Source organism: Pinus tabuliformis, chromosome 9, assembly GCF_031772625.1.
Source record: "Pinus tabuliformis cultivar Carrire ecotype Pingquan chromosome 9, CPIR1, whole genome shotgun sequence".
NCBI classification, from domain to species: domain Eukaryota; kingdom Viridiplantae; phylum Streptophyta; class Pinopsida; order Pinales; family Pinaceae; genus Pinus; species Pinus tabuliformis.
The window spans coordinates 1,205,926,947-1,205,941,642 of NC_142307.1; the positions used below are offsets into that span (position 1 = coordinate 1,205,926,947).

Below are 14,696 nucleotides of genomic sequence, written 5' to 3' on the forward strand. Positions count from 1 at the left end.
TATATTCTTTTTATTATAATAATTATTATTAATTTTAAGTAAAATTTAAATTTAATTATTTCTATAAATTTTTTTTTTAACCATTATAATGGTTCTTATACTTAGTATAAACTATGAATATCTACCAGATTCTTAATTTAATAGAAAATATTATATGAAATAGAATATTTACATAATCATTAATGTGTTTGGAGATAATATTTTCTTTTAAAAAAAAAAAAATTCATCCCAGTTATCCACTTCCTTTCTGCACGATTCAAAGTTTCCATTCGTTTTGAATAACGAATCATCCTGTTATTCAACCATTGATCTCTCTCTTGGACACGGTAGAATTTTCAATACTACGTTTTGCCCATTTAAGGGTGCTCCTGACTAAGCAGTAAACTCCTTTTTGTTAAATAGAAGGGTCTATGCTGATGCTTCATCTTTGCAGAAACCTTGTTTGTATGGGTATACTAGTTTGGAAATGATTACAGTGAGGGGTTACCTTTACTCAATGAAGGTTCAGATGTTTCACTTGTACCTTCCTCCTCAAGAGGCATGCATTTATGGATGGATATACATGAGTACTTTGCCAACTTGAAATGCTGGAGACTAAGCTTAAACAGATTTGAGATTCTTTCTTGCAATTATCCGACACCAACATTTCTTTACTTCATCATTTTTCTTCTTTAATTTGGTGTTCTTGCAGTGACTAGTTGCAGTGGCTAATTTGTTCCTCTTATTAGTTTTCTTGTATGCCAATTAAACAATTGTTTTATCCAATTGGGCGGAAATGTATGTGACTCACACCTGGTCATTCAAGTGTTTTTTCCATGCAAACTGAACAGTTGTTCTGTTTATTTGAGAAGGAATAGAATAGCTTTTAAATATCCTGAGCACAAGCATTGAATTGCTTTTGGAAAATATGGTAATGCCACCGGGAAATATAATTATAATTAGTGTACCAAAGCATTGAAAAGCAATCTCGGATGGAAATATAAAATTTAAATTTGCCAATACATATGGTATACGACATACATATCTACAAATATTATCCTCAGACCAATTTTCCAATTTAAAAAATCTATCGGCCTCTCTTTGCACTTTTTAGGGCAATTGCTAGTAATACATATCTTTATATTTTATATAAGAGAATCCATATTTAAGTTATTACAAAAAATACTCACTATAAACTCAACATATTAAATGCCTTGAATTTCAAATAGTTAATCTTTGACCAAAAATCAAACTTATATTTGTAATCTTAACTTTATAAAAAATAATAATATATATTTTTAAATTATATTAGTTCTTGTTTTTTTGAAATGTGTCTTATTTGTTAATGATGGTGATGTCGCCTTGAATTGTTACGGTATGAATAAGACATGGAAATACATAATCCATACTAATAAAACATGGAAATACATAATCCATACTAATAAAACATGGAAATACATAATCCATTAATATTATTGTTACGGTATGAATAAGACATGGAAATACATAATCCATACTAATAAAACATGGAAATACATAATCCATTAATATTGACATATGGAAATATGGAATCCATTAATATTTACTTCACCTCAATGATTGCACACAATAAGAATGTATTTACATCATGGCTTTAGAGTGCGTATGAATATAACTTCCAAATTTGTTTTAACACTAACTCGCTTATTATTTTGATTAATAAAGATTTTTTTTTACTTATTATTTTAATTAATAATAATTTAAATTTAATGATTTTTTTTGGAAGTTATTGTTTTTAAGCATTTAATTATAATTTTTAAAATTTATTTTAAAATGGTTCAATTCACTAAAATTTAAAAGGATAAGGATATTGTAATTTTATTTTATTTTTTATTTTTATTTTTTTTCGTAATTTTGATAATTGTTTTGTTATATTGTTATATTGGTTGTGATATTGTTGATTATTATTATAAATCATTTTTAGCTTATTGTTAGTAATGATTCCGTGACATATTATATTTAGTAAAAAAAATTGACTCTAGTTATTAACTACTTTGTTATTGATGCATATATTTATATTGAAATATTATTATTATATGTTGAATTGTAGAAGTTTCTCAATAAATAAAAGGATTTAGGGAGTTCTAATTGAATAGCTCATATATCACAATACTTGCTAAGGTTTTACAGATGGGGTAGCAAGTTAAGTAGGTTTGAGTATCAAAATAACTTCAAAGTTAAGTGCACTTGAGCCAAAGGAGTATTGAGATGGGTGACCTCCGAGGATGTCCTAGTTATCACATGCAAATCCCACCCTTTTACTAGTTTAAATCTTACTTCTTCGCCCTTGTGATCATCCCTTCATTCAATTAAAAATCATGAGAAATTGAATAATATTCCTTTTATTCTAGTGTCAATTTCTAACTAGTGAACCATCTTTAATCTAGTTGTTTGCTATCATAAACAATTTTTAATATGTACTCTTGTAACATGGCTACACCATGAATACTACTTTATCTATATCTATGGTATAGTCCATTGCACATGAGATTTTTTTGGCCAAATAAACCAATTTCTATTATATTTTTATTATTTTTAACTTTAATTTAACTATATTAAATTAAGCCCTTGTTCAAATTTGAAAATTCATTCATACCATTCAAAATTCAATAATTAAACTAAAACACTAACTATACAACCTTATTATATATGGAAATTAAATCTTTGTAAAAAAATAACAACATTTTTCGTGACCATTAAAACAAAACTCAATCAATTAAAATATTATACACTTATCATTTTTTAAAATTTTCCCGTGAAGATTATATTTAAATTAAATTAACAAAGAAACCACCAAGTATATAATTAAATTTAAACATTTAATGTAAGTAATACCTTATAAACACCTCCAATATAGAATTGTTGTGTTTGTACACCTCCAATCCTACATACTTCCAATAACGAACTGAGTTCCATAACTACAAATTCTCGCCAATCAGATAAGAAGGCCCACACGCAGCGACAGACTCCACATTTACTAACATCCCGGAAGTTGACGGAAAGGAGACCAGAGAATATAATACGTCCGGACCTATAGTCCAGCGTTAGAAATCCAGGCACGGAGTACGGAAATCGAACGGAAAAGGAAGGCAAAGGCGGTGGAGAGCTAGGGTTCGGGCAAGGCCCAGGCTCGGAAAGGAGGCTTGGACTCCATAGATCTGGCGGGAGCAGACAAGACAGTTCTAATTTTTCCACGCACTATTTTATTTATATTTAATTTATATTTACAAAAACAACAATAATCATTTTGTTACATTCACATTTTTGTATTTAGTTTATTCGTCCGCCTGCGAGTGATCTTCATAACTACGCAAAGACCAGCCCGATCGCGAAGGAATTCATTTGTACGGGATCGAACTCCCCTTCCTTGTAAAGAAATTCTCCTCTGATCGCCGCTAATAGGCTCTGCTGAGTTCGCGAAGGGTTTTGAAGTGAAAGCCGCGGGCGGGACGACTAATCATTGCAGGTACGACTTATTTGTTGTTCTTGTAAATGTTTTTCTTACCCTGCTCGTGATTCTTTTGGATTTCGTTGGCATTACTGTTTATTTGCCGTTGCTCGTGAAACACCACAACTCTGGTATGCGTAAACCCTAAAGTATGCGAGAATACGGCGGTCGAACTGATTTATTTTTCAGGTTTTTTTCATGATGTTGCGTTTATTTCTGTTTACGGGGTTTGTTCTGTGATGGGGGATTAGTAGGGGTTTATACGAGGGTTTCTTGGTGGTTAGGGTTTGGTTCATCAGATTTGCGGGCAAGGGTATGGGGTTGATGATGAAATTGCTCAGGGTTTAGCGTTTTAGTAGAGTTTGTCTATCCGGGCAAACTTTCCTTGGTCTTGGCTGTTGAAATGGATGGTGAGGTGGCCTTTTCCTTCCCGTCTGGCCACTAAAGGGCGACCCATATGATCTTATGTAGGGTCCGATGCTCATGTTTGGACATTATAAAGTTTTGGGATGTCATAATTGTGAGAGGAAGGCCTTGATTTTGGAGTCTCTTGGCGAGTAATGGTGTAATTGAACTTTGGTCACTCTGTCGAATCCAAGTTAATCATCAGGCAGAACATTAAATTGGAATATTGACATGTAGATATTCAAAGATGCTGAACAACTGCGTAGGAAAATGAAAGAAAATATAGATAATAGTAAAATTTAGCTCTACTTCAAACAGCAAAGGCCAGTGGCCCAAGAAAACAAAAAAGATTGCCTAGTGGAGTTGTTCGGCCAAGCTCTTAAGTGTCTAAGATTCAGTTCCGATCCATATATACAGTCGGCTTTCTATTTTATGCTTATTTTGTGGATTGATTTAAACGGACTCGTGGTAGAGAAATGGATGTTGAAAGTTGCTGTGGTAAGTGTACCTTTTGTCACCTGTAAGAGATGATTCAAATGCATTCGTTTAGATAATGAAATACCCTTGCAGTAACGTTATTGTAGGTTTTGGATATCCAAGTAAATCATACCACAGAACATTGAATTGCTACTTTGATACATAAATATTCAAAGATGCCGAAAAACTGCTTATGAAAGTGAAGGAAAGCATAGACTATAGTAAATTTTGGCTTTACTTTTAACAGCAAAGGGTAGTGGACTAAGAACAAAAAAATCTTGCTTAGTGGAGTTGTTGGGCCAAGATCTTCAATGCCTGAGATTCAGGTCCGATCCATATATACGGTTGGCTTTATATTTTATCCTTTTTTTTCTGGATTGATTCGAAAAGGCTTGTGACCTTTAAATTTGGTAGAAGTGAATGTCGAAAGTTGCTGTGGCAGGTGTACCTTTTGCCCCTTGTAAGAGATGATTGAATGCATTCGTTTAGCTAATGAAATATCCTTTTGCCCTCTGTAAGAGATTATTCAAATGCATTCGTTTGGCTAATGAATTATCTTTGTAGTAAGGTTATCGTAGGTTTTGGATATTAACTCAGTAATTGGTCACTCTGTTGAATCCAAACAAATAATCGCACAGAATATTAAATCGTATATTGACATGTAAATATTCAAAGATGCTGTGCTTAGGAAAATAAAAGAAAATATTGGTTATAGTAAATTTTAGCTTTACTTCGAAGTTCAAACAGTAAAGGATAGTGGCACAAGAAAACAAAAATAAAATTATTGTCTAGTGGTTGGTGGACCAAGCTCTTAAGTGGCCGAGATTCAGTTTGGATCCATATATACTGTTGGCTTTATATTTTATAATATTTTTGTGGATTGATTCGAACAGGCTTGTGACCTCCAAATTTGTTAAGAGAAATGAACATTGAAAGTTGCCGTCATAGGTGTACTGTGTGCCGTTTGTGCCCTTAAGAGATAATTCAAACGCAGTCTTTTATCTATTGAAATATCCTTATGCTAAGGTCATTCTAGGTTTTGCACGGTAAGTCAATAATGAAATTAAATGCATTTTTCATTGTTACTAGGTGTTTGTAAGGGTAATAGGTTTTTAAATATTAGTCATATGATGAAAATAAATGTACCCAAATGAAAAATAGAAAAAATATTCCATTCTTGTTACGTCAAATGGATGCTTGTCTTGTTCTAGGATATGAGAATCATACAGCCTACTATCAATTTTGTGTGGCAATGGTTATCTTATTTACTTATGTTTGCAAAGGAGGTACTATTCTATGTAGTTTGAGTTTTATGAAAATGTACTATTCTATGCAGTTTGAGTTTTATGAAAATTAATGGGTTTGTAGCATGCAATTTTTTTTGAGTTTTATGAAAATGTACTATTCTATGCAGTTTGAGTTTTATGAAAATTAATGGGTTTGTATCATGCAATTTTTTTTGCTTACTAGCTTGTCCAGGACTTGGGGGACTAGCCTATGGCCTAAGAAACTACAACTCGGGGGCATATAAGCAGGCAAAATTACCTGGGGATAACACCTGGCCTGGGTCACACCAACTCTTAACATGGCTGTATTTTTGGGTGTCTCTTCCTGACCATCACAAGTTTTGAACCTTTGCTGCCTTACAAAACAAAATCCACAGAAATCCAATTGTGCTAGTGGGATTTGCCTATAAAGGAAAGTAGGACATGGGGGTGGGCCTTTATCCACTTATGTGTATCATGCAACTTGAAGACCAATGGGAATGGACATATGTATATCTTGTGGAAACCCTTGATGAATTTTATGCATCATCATGTCACTTCCAACATATGCTGGTGCTACAAACCCTTTAAAGTTGGATAACTTTTGATGAAGATGGAAACAATAATTTATGGCGTCATGAGGATGGAAACAATTATCTTCTATAGCATCATGAAGATGGAAACAGGTAGTCTTATATAATACCGTCATGACACTTTCAATGTTTGACAATGCTATGAATCTACAAAAGTAAAACACATGCTAATTGTTTTGGCAGTGGAAAAAGGGAAATACCATGCTGAAAAAGAAAAGATGTATTGCAACCATAGACTTTGGAACATATAGATGTTTGTTTTGTGTTCATCAACGCAATGAACATTCAAAGTGATGCTGGGTACTGAAAATTGTTGTAGTAGTGGGAAACAATGGATACATTATTAAAATGTGATAGAACAAACTATAGGTTTACACCCTTAAGCTATATAGTTGCAAAATATAATTATTAATGCAGTATTCCAAAGTTAATCAGTTCAATCAAAAACCATGGAAAACATTAAAATATATTTTATGATCCAATGAATCACAGGTACAGAAATAAGGGTCAGAGCCTAAATCAATAGGGATAAAACAAGTTAAAATTGATCAATTTATGAAGAGTTAGTAGTGTGGGTGTATGTTCCATGCCCCTGTGGTCTCTCTCTCTCTCTCTATCTATATATATACATGTATAGGTAGGCTGTAGTGTATATTCAGTAATTTTCCAACTGTTCTTTGCAATTATCATTGTTAATTTTGGGATCTAGGTGATGCTTTCTGTCTGGCCATGAACTTTGGATCTAAAATTTTCATGCCTGCTAATATGAAAGATTTCTTGTATCTTGCCTGGTGGGGTAGCTTGAGTGCTTTGAAAGTTTGAGCTTCATTTAAGAGGTCTCAGGGTTGATCCCTTTGGCTGGCTGCCTCTGTTGCGTTCCTCATCTGATGTTCCTGCTGGGTTAGGTGCCATAATCAACACCAGTGGGTTTGCATTGGGTAGCATTTTTAAAATGCAGCGAAGTGCCTAAGAGTTCCCCAGAAGGGTTTTCTTCTTTTGAAAAAAGGTTTCTTGTATGTTAACTTCTAGATGAACATGCTTTTAAAAAAGCTGTGTACCCTAGATAAACTGGCTAAGAAACTATTGTGTTAGTATTTTAGCAGCACTGTGGCTTTTCCTTGTCTTTTGTAGCAGGCTTTATGATTCATTGAATCTGGAATTTGACATATTTTAATCGGGAATTATTAGTGGCAGGAGGAGTTGTTCTATATTTTTGTGGTTGACAGCTCTCTGTCAAGTTCTAACCATAATTCACCTGCTCAACTCAATATTCCCAATATTCATGTTCCAGCATGGAGGAGTCTATTAAAGAACTTCCATTTTAAATAACTTTTTTAGATATTCGAAGACCACATTGAAAATTCTTGACATTTTGTCTTCAATGAAATTTAACATTTTGTCTTCAATGAAATTTAACATTTTGGAGGCTGCTAGGATTTTGTGGGGATGGATCAGTTTTGTTTTTCTTTGCTATTGAGAGACAGATCAAGAAGGGACTTTATGGACTGTTCATGGCAGAGTCTTGGAAGAGAATTGGTAGACTTTGAGTGGAACCATGAGAGAGGCTTTATAGAATCTCAATAGAACCCTGAGATGGGACTTGATAAGCTTTTCAATGGGGCTGCCCCATTTCCAACCAATTTTGAAAAAACATCCATATTATTGAACGGTGCGACATAAAGAAATGATCAATGTTGGAAAGACAGTTAACTTTCACCTTTTTCTGAGTTAATTCAGGTTTTAGAAATTCATTATGGTTCTAGTAATTTTTTTAGTGAAGTGTGCTGTTTATATACTTCTTGGAGCTAGAATTTGAAAGTAAAAACTCACCATATTGCTGATATGTGTTTACAAGCGTGTCACAGAACTTTTAGGGAGTTAAGGTGTATAGTGAAGGAGGTCTTTTTATCCCTATATACAGAGATTTGAAAAATAAATGAAGATGATAAACATGATACCTTTGGCTAGAAACATATATTTTCGATTATTTTGCCCTAGGACTAAGCTGTACTATGAAATGAAGTTTCCTGAACATTTCTTTGAATGTTCGAGTAATGAAACTAAGATGAGGTATACAAACTAGTTAAAGAATATTATATGGCTATCTTGTTGTGTAGAGCTGTTATGGCTTCGATTCTAACATTGTTTTCACCTTTATAGTCAAGGTCTTTGAAACCATATAGACACAGATTCGAGAAATTAATGACGACTGTAATGTGTTTATATATTTAAATGGACAGAAAGTTGGGTGTTAATTCAGGAAACTGTTGGTGTGCTTTCAAACCATACAGACACAGATTTGAGAAATTAATGACGACTGTAGTGTGTTTATATATTGAGATGGACAGAAAGTTGGGTGTTATTTTAGGAAACCGTCTGTTTGTTTTTAGTTTGAGATATTTTTTTCTTAATTAATTTCTATCTGGTTTGTAAGTCCTTGAGTATGAGCCAGTCACTGTTTTTTGTGAAAAGTTAGGCACAGAAGTCCAGGTTCTTTTTAGTATTTACTTTGATAGTTTGTAAATAATTTAAAGACTAAGGTAAGTGGCCTTATTGCCCTGAGAGGGGCTCTCCAGCCCAGTACAGTAGAGATGTTGTAATGTCCTGTTTAACATTTTGACTTGGTAAAAATAAAATAAAAATAAATAAAATAAAATAAAAATAAATAAAATAAAATTAAAAAAATAAAATAAAATAAAACACGTAAATGGTAGAGATGTTGATCATAATAAAATAAAAAGTCAAGTCAATGTGTTTCCAACTTAGATCCATCTTAACTCCAGATCTACCAAGCACTGAGATGGATCAAATCTCAAGATGCAAACCTCTTTTAGAGTGAAGAGTTTTGATCCCTCTTGGTAGATCTGGAGTTAAGATGGATCTAGGCTGGTTTATACATCTGACCTAAAAGACAAATATATAGCCTTATGCGAGAAACATAAAACATACATTTTCATTTATTTTGTCTTAGGGCTGTGAGCTGTATGCTGTGAGACAGTTTCTTTAACATGTATTTGAATTTTTGAATAATGAAACAAATATGAGATAAACAAACTAGGGAAAGAATATTATATGACTATATTGTTGTGTATAGGTGTTATGGCTTCCATGTCACATGGACTTAAGCTAAAATGGACTGTAAATCTAAGTTAATCATGTAATGGATTTTGTAACTGATTTGGTACCAAAGTTGGTATCCTATGTCTTATTTTATATTTTTGGAATGCCTGTGCTCATTCACCTAAGAGCTGCTATGCCTCATTTAAGCTGGCCTTGTATTTTGAAGATACCATTTTTGAAATCTGTTAAGCTAGGTAGTTCGCACTGAGTACTTTTAACCTTTATAAATCACTTTTACATGTGAATAGGTGTGATCTGAAGAAGCAGAAGAAGGAACTGAGATTAAAATATTGCAATTCTTATTATTTAATATGCGACCATTTGGAAAACTAGCAGGAACAGGTCTGTTTGAACCATCATCAAATTCTGAGATGAAGTCCAGGGATCAGGATAAATCAGATAGGAAAGGACAGGAGCCATTTGACAAGCTTATGAGGCAAGCGATTGGAAAGGACCCTCTTTTGTTTTCACGGTCTGGGGATAATTCTGTGCATCTGATTAACTTGCTTCATGCCTTAGATCAACATAGTGGGAACAAGCTTTCCAAAAGTTCGACGGTTGAGCTTGGAATGGATCCAACCGATTGTGTGCAAGAGAATGTAGGTGGTGGCTCTTTTTTAACAGAGTTGAATGGTGTAAAGGAGTCATTGCACAACAATATGAAGGAAACGGGATCTTTTGGAAAGGGTCTGCAGAATAGTTCAGAGCAGATGCCTTCTCTCAAGTTTCCTGAGGCTGTAGTTGCCTTTGCCCAGGCTGCTGCAAAGGTCAACGGTGAGCCTGAAAAATGTATGTCAGTCTCATGCATCAGGTATCTTTTGCGTAGTTGTTTACTGGATCCTTGTCTTGCTTAGTTGAAATTAGTCCTAGTTCTTATCAATTCATCTTCTGTTACAGATCTTCCTGGATGGCCCTTGTTATCTAAAGTGCAGATGATTAAGTGTGAGAAATGCTCACGGGAATTCTGTTCCCATCTTAACCATAGGAGGCATATTCGAGTACATCGCCGTCTTTTAAATTTTGAAAAGGTGGTTTTTGCTGATACTTTGTTATGAAATTGTTTTACCTTGTTTAGATTTGAATCAATTACTTGTTGATTCATGTGTTTCCACTCATCCCTTGAGTCATGTGTTTGTTTGTAAATTAAGTTTTTGGTCAGATTCACTCTTTTGGTCATGCTTCTCTGATCATTTTGATGTTTCACAGGAGGATTCAGTAAAAAAGAGGGCAGATTTGGCTGAATTTTGGGACAAGGTAATTTACACACTTGCTAGGATATTGTCAGTTACCTTTTTCTTATTGTGTGATTTTTTCCAGTTTGCATTTTCTAAAACCATAGTCAAGAGCATTCCTAAATGGTTCTTTTATTTGGGGAATGCAGCTTTCTGCGGATGATGCCAGACAGATTGTATCACTCAAGAATGCAATACTGGAGGTGAAAAGCCCCCCAGTATTTTTTGTTTGATGTTATTGTTCTGTTGTGGGGAATGAATGTCTAGACTCTAAATAGGTAATGGCACATGTGCCAAAATTGCCTAACTGCACAGGTTTTATTCTGCAGGAAATACCTGGGTCCTCCATTATAAAGGCCATGTCAACTTTTATTCGGAAACCTCTTCCTTCTTTGCCACAGTTCTATGTCAAAGCTGGGGCTGCTCTTCTGGTAATTATTGAACTATGTTTGCTTGAGTTTTCATGGTCACAATATAAATTGAAGTCAATGCTAATTGATGTGTTTATTTGACAGGATGTGGTTCAAACTAAACCTTCCAGATTTCCACTACCAGCCGCAGATCTATTTACCATACTGGATGATGCAAGCGAAAAAACATTTCTATGTGCAGGTACAGCTTCATCTGTGCAGAAATTTGTATTTGGTGCAGAAACAAAGAAGGTTATTCTTGAGTTCCGGAACCTGGTTGCTTCCATGGGTTTCTTGGTTGAGCTGAGACTGGTAAGTTTGGATTGGTATTTGGTTTGCAACTTTGCAGATTTACTTCTACCATGAAGTAAAAAACAATTACTTTTGTGTTGAAACTTCACTTTTTGGAGACTTGTATCTATTTGAAAGTCAAAGAAATCCTGATATTAATGCTGTCTACTAGAAATCTATTCACTCTCTTGAATGCTGCCATACTGGGCAGGTAAATGCCTGGCTTGTTGACAAGGATGCAGAGGCTCTTCGCTGCCAAAAAATGCTTGTTGAGGAAGAGGAAGCTGCTGAGAGAAAGTAATATGCCAAACATGCTTACATACATTGGTAAGATATATTTTAATTATTTGAATGTGTAAACCTCAGTTTTTTTTTTTGTTTCCTTCAGGCGCGCAGAGCTTCTTGAAAGGAAACGCCTTAAGAAATTAAGGCAGAAAGAGTTGAAAGAAAAAGAGCAGGCAGTAAATGTGGAGTCTGTTGATTCTGGGCTGAGTTCTACTGATTTTGGTGAAGAGGGATCTCTTACAGCTGCTGAATTGAGTCCTTCCAGTTCGTCCTTTGAGCATGATCTGAACAGTCAAGAACAGTCAGGTGACGGTAATGTTCTGGATATACAGCGAAGTGAGTCTGTTTAACTGGACTCTTGCTGTGATAGCACAGTTTCAGTTGTTGAGATTATTGAATGTTAGTCTGTTTAAAGTTGACTCTTGCCACAATGTCACACTTTCAGTTGATATTAGTGTTAGTGTTGGTGAGCCTGTTTAAATTGTATTCCTACCATGATAGCACAGAATATTGTAGGGTTGATTGCAACTGCATGCTGTTCAGTTTTCTGCAAAGATACATCTTATATTGAAGAATTTGTCATGATGCTGAATGCAGGTCATATTGGTTCCACTGATAATGATTTGGAATCTAGGGCTTCTCAGGGTTCATCAGCAGGAGTTCCAGTGTATCCTGAGCTAGATTGTGACAATCACCAAGAAATGCAGCACAAAACTTATGTTGATCGAAAATTTGCTAGAGGCTGGAGAGAACGAAAAGGTTTTAATGAGACAGATTTGATTGTGTCTGAGAATCATTCACATTCTTCAGAAAGGAAAATCCAACAGAGCACTTTGAAGAGAACCAGGAAATCCTATAATGGTTCGACGGTTCGACAAGTCTCACTAGGTGGAGTCACAATTTCAAACTCAGTGTCAGGGCAGAGATTTTGTTATAATGACAAATCCATAACTCGACGACCTTCGTCTTCTGGGAACAGCTACAGGATTTGGACAAGAAAGACCCAACAGACATCAAGGGCAGACTCTGAGAAAGTTATTACATTGGATGGAATGCCAAAAGACAATGCTGATGATATGTATGATGCCAAATTAGTTGACTCTGTTCAGTCTTCACCTGATGCAAGTCATGACGGGCCAATTTGTCAGGGGACTACTAAGGTAGAGCAAAATGGCGTGGGCATTCCTACTGTTGAATCATGCGAAACGTCTGATCTGCATGATGATGCAAGGGTTCTTGGTACATGTGATGAGAGTGGCTCTGGCTATTTAGCAGAACAAATCAGCAATGATGAACTGTTAATAGGATCAATGTCTGTATGCATTAACGATTTTCCAAATGGAGTATCAAAACCGAGGCGGTTGAAACATGCTGTTATGGTCAATAGTGATCACAAACATTGGGATCAGTTTGACTGTAGTACAGATGGAAAAATCTGTAATTCAAGTAGCAGTTCTTTTGGAAGTTCCAAGGATTGGCAGTTGGATTCAAAGGATGGGGCCTTACCTCTAATGCGCACTAGTAATGTTTGTGCTAGACCCTGCACGTCTAATCCTAATTCAATAGGTGAGCGGGAATCTCCTCAACATCCAGACAGAGAGCCTAACCTTGAAAAACCTGCCAAGCAGAGTGGCCCCAGCAAGGCTGGGATGAAGTTCTGGCGACCAGTTGGTCAAGTAGCAGATTGCAGTCATCTGGAGTTTTCTAGTACAGATGGCGCCATGAACAGTGATAATTATGGGCACGGAGAAGCAGAATTTAATGCTGAATGTAGGATTGCAATTAATAATATTGCTGCCTATCCATTAAAGGATGGTACAAATACTTTTGAGAACTTGAGTTGTTCCGGTCCCTCTCTAAAGTGGGGTAATTCCTATACTGATGCTCTATCTCACAAAGATTCTGGTAACTATTGCAGTGGAAAAGGAGAAACTCTTGACAAGATATTAATCAGTGAAAGTGGAATTCAGGTTTTAGATGGGCCTAAAGAGGGACATGAATGTGGCAGTCATGAACAGATTGAAGTAGTTGAAACTATAGATGAGCGAGAATCTAAATTTCGGTCAGCCTGTGATGCAGCAGCAGTATTCCTTTCCCAAAGTGAGTGGAATTTATATTTCATCTTGTCGTTGTTGAAAATGCTAAAGCTGCCATTATAAAAAAATAACTGAATATGTTTTCCTGGTTGTCATGCAGGATGGGAAAATGCAACTGCATGCAGTCAAGGAGAGGTTGTATATTTGGATTCTAATGCAGGTGAAATATCTTCTAGTGGTGTTTCTTTTGCATCTCCTGATCCTGGGAGCAATGATACTGGAACAATTTTGGAAACCGATGGAAATTTGCAACCTGGAGATGTAGCTGCCAGTTCAGTTGAAACTGATCGAGGTGGACAAAAGCCTTTTGATCGTGGTATTGGAACTGTGCTAGGTGGACCTCCAAGTGGACAAGTTACACGGACAAAGTCACTTGAAATGGGGGTTGGAGCTGCTTCTAGAAGAATGCCGGGATTAAAGCCAGAAAAAGGCCATTTTAGGTACATGCCAAGGAGACAGAAACCTGATGAGAAAAACGTAATAGACTAAAGTTTGACACACTTTTTGCAGTGCCCAAGGGCTCAGGTAACAGGTATGTGCAGTCAGAGATAGCTTCGCTTGGGACTTGGGAGATAGCTTCGCTTGGTTTATTGTGGATGGATTCTCTGTGGATTGCATACTCAAATCGTCAGCACCCCCTGCTCTGGATACTCAAGACCTTGTAGTCGAATTGTGTATGCATGAATTTCTACGAATATCTTTTCTTCATTAGCTCAAAGGCATATTTGCCTGTGAAAGTTGTACTGGATGTTAGATGCTGCAACGGCTTGTATAAAGTGGAAAGTGAAAAAAGAGAATTTGATGTTTGTTCATCTTTGACATGACTCAATTAGTCATTTTCCTGAGCCATTTATTTTCCATCATTTTTGTTGTTGATTACATGCATAAGTATAAACATCAGGGAAAGATATCCATGTGATTTGGGCCTTTTAAGATTTCTGTTCAGTTGTACACATTTGCTGCACCATTCAGAGCATATTCTTAAATTCATATCACCTATATTATGAATGTATCTCGTGACTCTTGACTGATTGCAGATGACTTCATTTACTGTTG

General features: G+C 35.4%; 1 protein-coding gene across 7 annotated transcripts; it reads left to right on the plus strand.

Annotated features, from left to right (window-relative positions):
• The first annotated feature begins 3,043 nt into the window (after positions 1-3,043).
• On the plus strand, positions 3,044-14,476 carry LOC149152880 (uncharacterized). Of its 7 annotated transcripts, XM_089440757.1 has the most exons (12): positions 3,174-3,197; positions 3,293-3,484; positions 9,575-10,115; positions 10,224-10,354; positions 10,533-10,580; positions 10,708-10,761; positions 10,888-10,989; positions 11,074-11,280; positions 11,471-11,556; positions 11,648-11,880; positions 12,142-13,644; positions 13,741-14,476. In XM_089440757.1, the coding sequence occupies exons 3-12, from the start codon at positions 9,638-9,640 to the stop codon at positions 14,127-14,129; spliced, it is 3,231 nt and encodes a 1,076-aa protein (XP_089296883.1). In that variant the 5' UTR covers positions 3,174-3,197; positions 3,293-3,484; positions 9,575-9,637; the 3' UTR covers positions 14,130-14,476. The 7 variants fall into 7 exon arrangements, with proteins under 7 accessions (XP_089296884.1, XP_089296882.1, XP_089296885.1 ...); XM_089440758.1 differs by having other exon boundaries at positions 3,044-3,484; positions 11,648-11,856; XM_089440756.1 differs by having other exon boundaries at positions 3,045-3,484.
• Positions 14,477-14,696: the final 220 nt, after the last annotated feature.

Coding starts and splice junctions, on each gene's coding strand:
- LOC149152880 (XM_089440756.1), top strand. CDS start 9,638: ATGCGACCATTTGGAAAACTAGCAGGAACAGGTCTGTTTGAACCATCA. Junction 10,762..10,887: donor TCAAGAATGCAATACTGGAG/GTGAAAAGCCCC, acceptor TTTATTCTGCAG/GAAATACCTGGGTCCTCCAT. Junction 11,881..12,141: donor TGTTCTGGATATACAGCGAA/GTGAGTCTGTTT, acceptor TGCTGAATGCAG/GTCATATTGGTTCCACTGAT.